The sequence below is a fragment of the Galleria mellonella genome, unplaced genomic scaffold (genome assembly GCF_026898425.1).
Source record: "Galleria mellonella isolate WM207_F2 unplaced genomic scaffold, CSIRO_AGI_GalMel_v1 utg40, whole genome shotgun sequence".
Classification (NCBI taxonomy): domain Eukaryota; kingdom Metazoa; phylum Arthropoda; class Insecta; order Lepidoptera; family Pyralidae; genus Galleria; species Galleria mellonella.
The window spans coordinates 4,587,571-4,597,447 of NW_026442094.1; the positions used below are offsets into that span (position 1 = coordinate 4,587,571).

Below are 9,877 nucleotides of genomic sequence, written 5' to 3' on the forward strand. Positions count from 1 at the left end.
AAAACGACTTGTAGACTAGCTTTTTACCTGTTACTCTGTACGCGTGGAAAACTTCTAGATGGCGTCATCATCATCATCATTTAACTTTAACGGCCTTTAACTGTCCACTACTGAATATAAGCCTCACCCTTCGAGTGGATGATTTGCCAGTAGTTGCCATGCTTGGCAGGCGGATTGGCAACCGCAGTTAGGCTTAAGAGATGTTTTATGAGGGACGCTGCTGCCCATCTTTCGATTTCCTTTAGTTGCCTGTTACAACACTCACGGGAAAGTAAGGGGTGGCCTATTCTATGCCAGGACCACAGGGATCTAGATGGCATATCAAGATAAAATATACACCAGATTTTAAGTAAGACTTTCGAAGAAACCTTTTATAGAACATTACTTTGAAAACCGGAGAGAATTTTGCAGTAGTAGCTTTTGCGTGATGCTGGAGCAAAAGTATACAGAGAGACACAAAATTTCAAACAATTATTGTTTTAACGTCTCATTAGGATTACTCATGTATTTTTTCATAAATATTTTCCACGTACTGACATCGTCTATTTATAATTCTATTATATTAGTAAGATAGAGTAGTGTAATTTTTAACCTACTTCAAGGTGGTAATTCTGCAGTGTTTAATGTGTATATATTAGGCCATATCTTTACTAATTCTGAATTGACAAATTTGAATAAAACTTATTACTTACTCATAATTACAATTGGACCACATACATATAGACAGGATATTTAAATCATGTTTTTTAAATGATAAAATATATCAAATAGATCATGTTATAATTGAATTATTATTACCAATTAAATGGAAATGTTAAAAAGTCCTTGACCTCACAAATCCACCTGTTCGGATTGACCTTAAGCAGGTTAATCGGCGGAATCGCTATAAGCGGGCATAAGCGGGTGCGGGCGCGGGCGCGGCAGACGTCGAATGCCCGTGATTTAATGCCCCGCTTGCTAATTATGGCTTGTTCAAATTGTACCTTTCTCACGGACCGCATACGGGCCGGTTTACAGACGTAGGGTTAACTTTATTTTTTTAGATCCACTTTCTAACTTTCCATTTTTGTAGGCGGGTTCTATTTTTAAATTAGTTTAAATATTTAATTAAATTAATAAGTAAAAAATTGTGTTTCATTAAAAAAAAAAAACAGAAATCAATTAAGGCAAAACCACTTATTTCGAATTTGACAGTATTTCTATAGAACAAATCTGTAAATCCTTTCAGATAAAAAGATAATTTTCCAAATCAAATGTTAATTATGAGGTAACAAACAATAAAATTCCTTCTTTTTGAAGTCGTTTGAGAAGAAATTTATTTTAATCGTAATAACATTAATATGAGATTAAATTGTAAAATAATTATTAGAATTTATTCAGAATTTGCTAAGACAAATTGATTTGTGAACATTTTTTTTCAGAGGTTTAAACGTTACAGCGATTATGAGTGACAGTACTCTGTCTCCTATATATAATATTATACATATATCTATGCGGGTTACAGGATATTTCGCCCAACAATACAATAAAATATCAATGTTTTGCTCTTTTAAGGGAAAAGCATTAAAGGAAAAAATTATGTTACTTCTTTTAGGTTTTTTTTTTGTATATGAATTGTTTTATCTCGTTTCTTTGTGTTAGGCATACACAAAGAAACGAGATAAAATGTGTGATGTAAGTAATGCAAGATAGCTAATTATCTATTTATTTATTTTTCTGATATGTTAATGATGATAAGAATACTAAATTCTATATGTCAAATTGCAGCTTATGTGTACGCAACGTATCTGCGTTAATAAATACACCGATTTTGATAATTCTTTTTGTAATTGAAAGAATAGCCGGGGCTGATTCCATAATAATTCTATAAGGATTACTATTACAAAAAAAGTTTTTAATTATTACAAGTTCAGTATAAAAGAGAATGCATTTATTAAAATAAATATTATGAATGGAAAAGATATTGCTTGAAATACGGATACAGACGTAACCCATTTTTATATCTTTGCTACTTGAATTTGACAACTCCTGCCATTTTTAAAGTTAATTAAAATAGATATAATCGATGTTACTACCTGCCCCCTGCTCTGGTAGGTTAACCCTGGTTTATTTTTTTGTGTCGTCCGCCTAAGATGCGCCCGTTCCACCGTACGTTACCGCACTCGCTATACTTATTCTGCCCCAACCTGTTACCCGGTCAACCTTCGAGATATCAACCTCCTTGTCGCTCACACGTAACCCTCCATCTACTCTTCCCACTCACACAATCCCAGGTCAACCCAGAGAACATTACCGTAATGATACTTAAACACATATTTAAGTAAATATTCTTTTTGCGTAAAAAGTTGTATGTCTGGGCCTCGAACACTTCTAGATGTTTATGATATGCGATTAATACTTTGTTTAAAATATATAATAAAGTTTTTATAATAAATAAATTATAATTATCATACATAATATTATTAGACCTTGAAAACAATATTAGAAGTTATATATAAATTGAAAAATCATTCAAAGCGGACGTAGTTTCTGTCTGTATCTTTCCTGCCATGTTGATATTGGTTGTTTCGTTGTTCCTTGGTCTTGAAATTAACAATCGCTACACATAGTATTGCTCCATGAATAATTATCTGAAATGAGAAAAATATATAAAATGTTTCATTTCATTTTTAATAAAATTTGAAACTGTATAAAAAAAAATGTTTTACGTGTACGTAAGACAATTCACATGAAAATATAATATTATTATTATACATACAAAAAAAAATGCGTATTCATCATCATCACCTCAGCCATTATTTGTTCACTGCTGAATACTTACCTCTCCCATAGACTGCCATAAGGAACGGTCCTGAGCCACCTGCATCCACTGACTCCCTGCAATGCATTTGGTCGTCACTCCATCTAGTGGGATTTCGTCCTACTATATATATTTCTTCCCTACCGGTTGTTGTTTCTTTGAGCTATGTGACCAGCCCATTTCCACTTTAGCTTGCTTGTTCTTTATTTTTACAATAGAAGTTTAAGTTAGTTTTGTTAACTCGAAAAGTATCTGATAATTACCTGGCATATCTTGTCGATATTATTATTAGAAATAAATAGGGCAGAATAAAAGATTTATAGAAAGATTCTCTCTTTAGTCTATGGGCATCCCTCAGTGTCATCTATGTGTGTGTATACTGAAAGAAAAAGTTAATAAAGTTCTAAATTTTTATTTGTCATTAATTTATTCATTAAGTAACAATTGAACAGTATATGTACTAGTATTATAAAGAAGAAAATTTTGAAAAATTTTACAAAAAATTTCACCTATAGAAAGTTATATTATCAGCTAGTGAGATAAGATATACATTATTAAAAAAAAAAAATAGAAATCCATACGAATATTACAATAATGTTACCCAAAGTATCAGAACTTTGCCTAAGCTAATATATTTTTTTTATCTTTCTACCCATGCGAAGGCGGGGCGGATCTCCAGTAACAATAGAAGGTATGCGGGTTGAAATTAAAATAATTGTAATACTGTTACTGAGTATTGTTTTCTTGCGATATTAAATATTTTTATCGAAAAAAAACGTGAGTTGAAAAATAATAAAAAATTTAGTACCTCTCATACTGACTTGAAAGCTAGATACGCCGTATGTGTACAAGATGTGTTCAGTTTTTTTTAAGTCAATCAGTATTTATTTATTTATTTTTTAACTCACTATTAAAAAAAACAATTTTCAATCAAAAATCATTGTACTTTATAAATTTGAGTTTGGGTGTTCGTTAGTAAATTATACTTAAATGGCTGACTAGATTTGAATGACGTATAGTACATAGAACCTATCCTACATTAATACGTAGGGTATTTTAAATAATAGCTCATCCGATAGATGTCGTTCTATCAAAAGTTAAGCATTTGAATTCACAGCGGGAAACCATTTGTGTAAAAAAGAAAATAGAGTTAAAACTTTTTCTGGGTGATTTCTCCGATTTTTTTCTTCGTAAGAACCTTTTTCTGACTTTAAAAAATATAGAAAAAAAAAATGCTGAATTTTCGAATTGTGCGTTTAGCAACACAGTTAATTTTTATTTATAGATTTACGCGGGCAGAGATATGGGTTACAACTAGAAAATACTGTTTAAAAAAAAGAATTACCCTGATTAGTGTCACAGGCAAACTCGAGCATATCACAAATATCCAAAAAGGTACGTTTCTCTTCCCCCATCCTCCCACAGACTGGTATAGTGTCGTGGACGCAAGTATCTGCCAGGTTGCAAAATTGATCTATTGTGTTCTGAAATAAAAATTTTATTATTTTTTAGTTTTTAATTTTATACATTTACATACATTTCCTGATTGATATGAGTAGTGTACGCTATCGTAACTTTCAAGAAAATAGCGTATTCCTTTTAAAAAGGCCGGCAGTACAACTGCTATGCCTCTAGTGTTGTGGGTGTTCATTGGCGATGGTAGTCACTTACCACTAGGTGAGTCGCATGCTCGTTTGCATCCTGTGTTATAAAAAAAAATAGTGCAGCTTCTGTATGATATTGAATCATAACTATGTATTGGTTTTTATAATTAGTTATTGAAACTAAAAACTTAATATATAACGATACAGGATATCGGGATTTTAATGAAATTACTGTGTTTGTCGTTACCAACAATTATTTTGACTTTATTCGGAAGCGTTCTTCGGAGTGAGTATATTTTTTACGTCACAATATCTTGCCTCGTACTGTATAGTAAGATTTTTTTACACAACTTAGAATGGTAAACAAGCTGACGGTCCACCTGATAGAAAGTGGTAACAGTCGCCTATAGACATGAGCAGTACCATGGACATAACAAAGTATACTGTTTCGTCCATGATACCCCCCATGCGTTGCCATTCCTGAGGACTCAGGTGTTATTCCTCTGTACCCAGTAAATTCACACCATATCCCCACCCTTCAAACGGAAACACAGCCATGCAAACACAACTGCTTCACGGTTGAAACACGAATGGGACAGAGGTACCCAAGCAATCGACTTTTGTACAAAGTCTCCCTCTGGTAATGAACTCTTATGTTCTATTAATACACGCGGGTGAAGCGGTGGAATACAGCTAATATTATAATATACGGAAGTAAGTTTGTTTCTTTGTTACCCCTTGGTACTTTAACAAACCGTTTTGATATTCCATCTATGCAGCTTAACAAAAATTCTTTTGTTTCAATTTGTATTAGTTCTTCTTTTGCTTAAAGTACTGAGGGCTTACCATGAAATGTTTTCCAAAATTTCGGAGCCGAACGAAATACAAATTTGATTTTAAAATTACAAAATACTTACCGATTAAAAATATTAAAATATTATTCTTTTGGACTTTTATGGTAGGATTTATGACGAACTAAATGTTAAGCTCCATTTACTGGGCAGTATTAGGTATGAACGAAAACACGAAATTGAGTCCGAAACTTCGGAATTTCATTTCATTCCTGATTATTGTGATAATAAAAAAAAAATGTCAAATCAGTTCACCAGTTCCTAATATATATTCCTATAAATAATGCGATTACTAATAAAAAGTGTTTAATTTTTATTTATTGTATATAGATATTAAATGGGTAGGTACTATTTAACTTACAGATGGCGTTACTGCATAATTCGGAATATGCCCGTATATTTGCAGATAAAAGAACGAATAAGATATATCTGTAAAATTTGATAAATTTATTTTTAGTTAAAACAAGCTTTATAAATAAAAGAAAAGAATAAATTAAAAGAAAAGTTACTTACAATGAATCAATAAATTATGCCACATGGCTGTTCGACATGGATATAATTCGCTATTTATTACTTTAAACAATTGTTTGGTAATATTCAGGTATAGTGTTTACATTGATTTTCACTAGTTTGCATCAATAGGGTTGTACAACTCATCTAATTGTTTAATTAAATTAAAATGACACAATCAAGTTTCAATAAAATGTTTAGGTTAGTTACGTTATTAAATTATGTTGCTTTCGAAGCAAAATATCTTAATAATTATTAAACGATGTCCGAAAACAGAAGCTTCTTATCTCACCGTTCTTTGTATGTTATAAAATATCTGCATCAATTCCAAATCGATTTTCTATAATTATTTATTTATTTACTCTTTATTGCATCACTTAAAGAGTTATACAAAATTTTAATTTATAAATTACATTTATATATAATGTATTATTATTATTATTACATTTATGAATTACAAAAGGCGATTTTATCGTTAATACAATCTCTTCCAAGCAACTTTTGGGTAGAGGAGAAAAGAAAAACACGGTAGTTATTTGACACGAGAAGTATATATAATATAATAATAATATATCAAAATGTTTGCAAGTTACTTACTTAGAAAACAACAAATATATAAAAAAATATAAATATACAAATTTGAATGAATTGGTAGACAACAGATAGACAATATCCTAGGTTCCAACTAGTATTTATTTTTAATAGACTCTATCAGTTGGGCTCACAGGATATTTTCCACTTAACTGTATTAAAGTACTTTACTAAAACTGACTGCATTTGTAATAAAGCCTTATTGTGATTTAAAACTACTAAACTGATTTTGATAAAATTCCTATGAGATTTATCTATAAGTATATCCTTTCAGAAAAGAAGAATCTAAATCGGTTTAGAACCGACGGAGTTATGAGGTAACAAACAAAAAATACAACTGAATTGAGAACCTCCTTCTTCTTGAAGTTGGTTGAAAATATCCTTAGTTTACTAAAAAACGTAGGTACATAAGTACCTACGTTTTGTTAGTGACCAGAAACTAGACAGTTTTTAGTCATATATATTTAAATTATTTAAATTCTTAACCATCAAAATGTTTGTAATCTCTGACATGGATATTGTACTCTAGATAGTATTCAGCATAAAGCGCGTGTTTACTCATAATTTCCTGTTCTACTATAATAGTATGTATTAGTAGATATTGAAAACATACTATTGTTAGTAAGTACTAAACTAGATTACCGCGGTGTACCAACTGGATTGCTTGTGTGGATATTATGTTATTCAAAAAAATATTTACAAGTAAGTACTATACAGGATGGAGTAAAAATCATTTGCATTCTTATATCGAGGTGTTCTAACAGAGGGGTTTAACATTTTTTTCTGAAATAAAAAAAAGATTAGTTCATAGTAATAATAATAAGAAATAAACTAATTCTTATTAGCTTGAATAACTGATTGTGTTTAAAGATTTGTTTGAAGTGACGTCTATAGCCAACTTTTATCATCTCTCCAATCGCCATCGAGAAGGAAATTCATCCTCATATTTGTAGACTAAATGAACACACACATTGCAGTTACTCAGATAATAGGAATGATGTATGTAGATGACTGTATGAAGATTCTTAAAAAGGGATTAATAAATGATAAGTTTCTGGTTATTTGATTAGAATTATTTTGTTTAATTCCGCTAACATTTGTATGTGTGTGACTACCAACACTCGATTGACTACCACTATTACTACTAGAAGTTCCACAACCTTTATATATTTGTCATCAATCTCCGACTACCATTTTGTTCGCGCACGTTTTGCGTCACGTGTTTCTCCTCTAAACGAGGGATCTTCAGGCAAATTACACATACAAATGATAGCAGAATTAAACAAAATAATTTTAAACTGCACAAGATAATACCTAGTTTAGTAAGAATATTGATAAGCTTCTGTAATAAGGTTTCTTACAGTAATGCGCACATGATACTGTTGGTATTGCAAACAGCTCTAGGCTGCGGTAACCGTTTGCCGTTAATCGTGACTTTTGTTTATTTATGAGTATTGTAGTATAAAAAAATAATAATTTGTTTCAGGTTTAATAATTCTTGTACTAGCAGCAGAAGTATGGTCGCACGTAGAAATAGAAGCTGAAGATTACTTCTTTCCTTTAGAGCCGGTACTTAATTTTTAATTTGTTAATAGTGTAGTTCTTAAATAATTATTATCTATTATTAACAATATTTCTGAAAAATATATTAAATATTTCTTGAGGACAGTTCAATTATTTTTTATTTCATTTATTTAATTCACTGATTTAGAAATTGTGTTATAATAATTTTCTATGTTTTTAATTATTTATATTTAATGGTATCATAATATTTTTATGGTTCTTAAATTAGAAATATAAAAATTATGATTTAATAACAAGTTACTTCATTAATTAATTGTATAAATAAAACAATTGCTTCATTTATAATTTTAGATATGCTGAATTAATATACATAAAATGATAAAAAAGTAATTTAAATTCATAATAGATACATTATACTTTAATATATGGTTATATTGTTTTTAATAACAATTATGTTTTAATGTTATATAATTATGTTTTCAGGTAATAAATTTCTGCAAAATGGCGGACCAATGTCAACACGACTTCGTACCTATATGCGGCCAGGATTCGCTGGGCATCACGAGAATGTTCAACGATAATTGTGACCTTTACGAATATAATTGTGATGAGAAAAAACGTAAGATTTTTTTTAATTAATAATAATACCGTGTGGTCCCGACATAGAATGGGCTAGCAATAAAATAAGGAAATTTAATGGTCAGAGAATGGGCAGCAGCGTCCGTTTTAAAACATAATCAAAATCTCACTGCAGTTGCCAACTGGATTTTCATAGCATGAATGGGACTGTGTGATAGATACATACTAAATATTGTATTTCTCGACGTTACTATTAATTATACGGTACGTATGAATGAAGTACTCCCACGTACGGGTAAATGCAGTGTAGGACGACCCTCCACTAGATGGAGTGACGATCTGAAATGCGTTGCAGGGAGTCAGTGGATGCAGGTGGCTCAGGACCGTTCTCTATGGCAGTTTATGGGGGAGGCTTATGTCCAGCAGTGGACGGATAATGACTGAAATAATGATGATGATGTTATGGTAATTTATACTATTTAATTGGACTAATAATAATGTCTAACAATAAATAAGAAAATCTCCCTCTGGTAAAATTGTTTTACTTTGTATAAAAGTCGATTGCTTGGGTACCTCTGTCCCATTCGTGTTTCAACCGTAAAGCAGTTGTGTTTGCATGGCTGTGTTTCGGTTTGAAGGGTGGGATATGACCTGAATTTACAGGGTACAGAGGAATATCACCTGAGTCCTTAGGAATGGCAACGCATGGTACGCATGATACCCCATCAGGGGTGGAAACAGTATACTCTGTTATGTCCATGGTACTGCTCGTGTTTATAGGCGACGGTTACCACTTTCCATCAGGTGGGCCGTCAGCTTGTTTGCCATTCTAAGTCGTATAAAAAAAATTATAAGAATTAGAGATGTACTTCCATTTAATGACTGTAGAAAGATAGCATTATAATATATTAAACGCTTTCTGTTTGTATTTCAGAATATCGTCACGTAAAAATGGATGTCTGCAAATATGAGGCCGCTGCAGCGGAGAGGATTAGCGAATAAGTATATAAGAATTAACTAAGATTTTTTTTTTTGTGTTATTAAATCTTACTACGTTTTTCTGTTTCATTTGTTACTAGCTACCCGTCCCGGCGTCGCACGGGTGGACACTTTTAACATTTCCCTTCACTGCTCTGCTCCTATTGATCGTAGCGTGATGAAAAGTATACTATAACCTGCCCAGGCGTATGAAGAATAATTGTACTGAGTTTCGTTAAAATCATAAATAAAAAAGTTTTTGTTTCTATAACGAACATACAGACAGACAGACAAAAATTTTACTGATTGCATTTTTTGCATCAGTATCGATCACTAATCACCCTCTGATAGTTATTTTGGAAATATATTTCATGTACAGAATTGACTTTCTACAGATTTATTATAAATATAGTTTTTCGTACGCGTGGACTTCAGAGGTA

At 31.4% G+C, this 9,877-nt stretch overlaps 1 protein-coding gene across 1 annotated transcript; it reads left to right on the top strand.

The window, feature by feature from the left end:
- The first annotated feature begins 7,012 nt into the window (after positions 1-7,012).
- LOC113514836 (uncharacterized) lies at positions 7,013-9,488 on the top strand. Its single transcript, XM_026898931.3, has 4 exons — positions 7,013-7,058; positions 7,843-7,925; positions 8,364-8,499; positions 9,394-9,488. The coding sequence occupies exons 1-4, from the start codon at positions 7,034-7,036 to the stop codon at positions 9,459-9,461; spliced, it is 312 nt and encodes a 103-aa protein (XP_026754732.2). The 5' UTR covers positions 7,013-7,033; the 3' UTR covers positions 9,462-9,488.
- The last annotated feature ends 389 nt before the right edge of the window (positions 9,489-9,877 follow it).

Bases quoted from the DNA above. Each gene is read 5' to 3' on its own strand.
- LOC113514836 (XM_026898931.3), top strand. From the start codon at position 7,034: ATGTTATTCAAAAAAATATTTACAA. The intron at 7,926-8,363 runs GTACTTAATTTT...TTATGTTTTCAG, and splicing joins ACTTCTTTCCTTTAGAGCCG to GTAATAAATTTCTGCAAAAT. The intron at 8,500-9,393 runs GTAAGATTTTTT...TTTGTATTTCAG, and splicing joins TAATTGTGATGAGAAAAAAC to AATATCGTCACGTAAAAATG.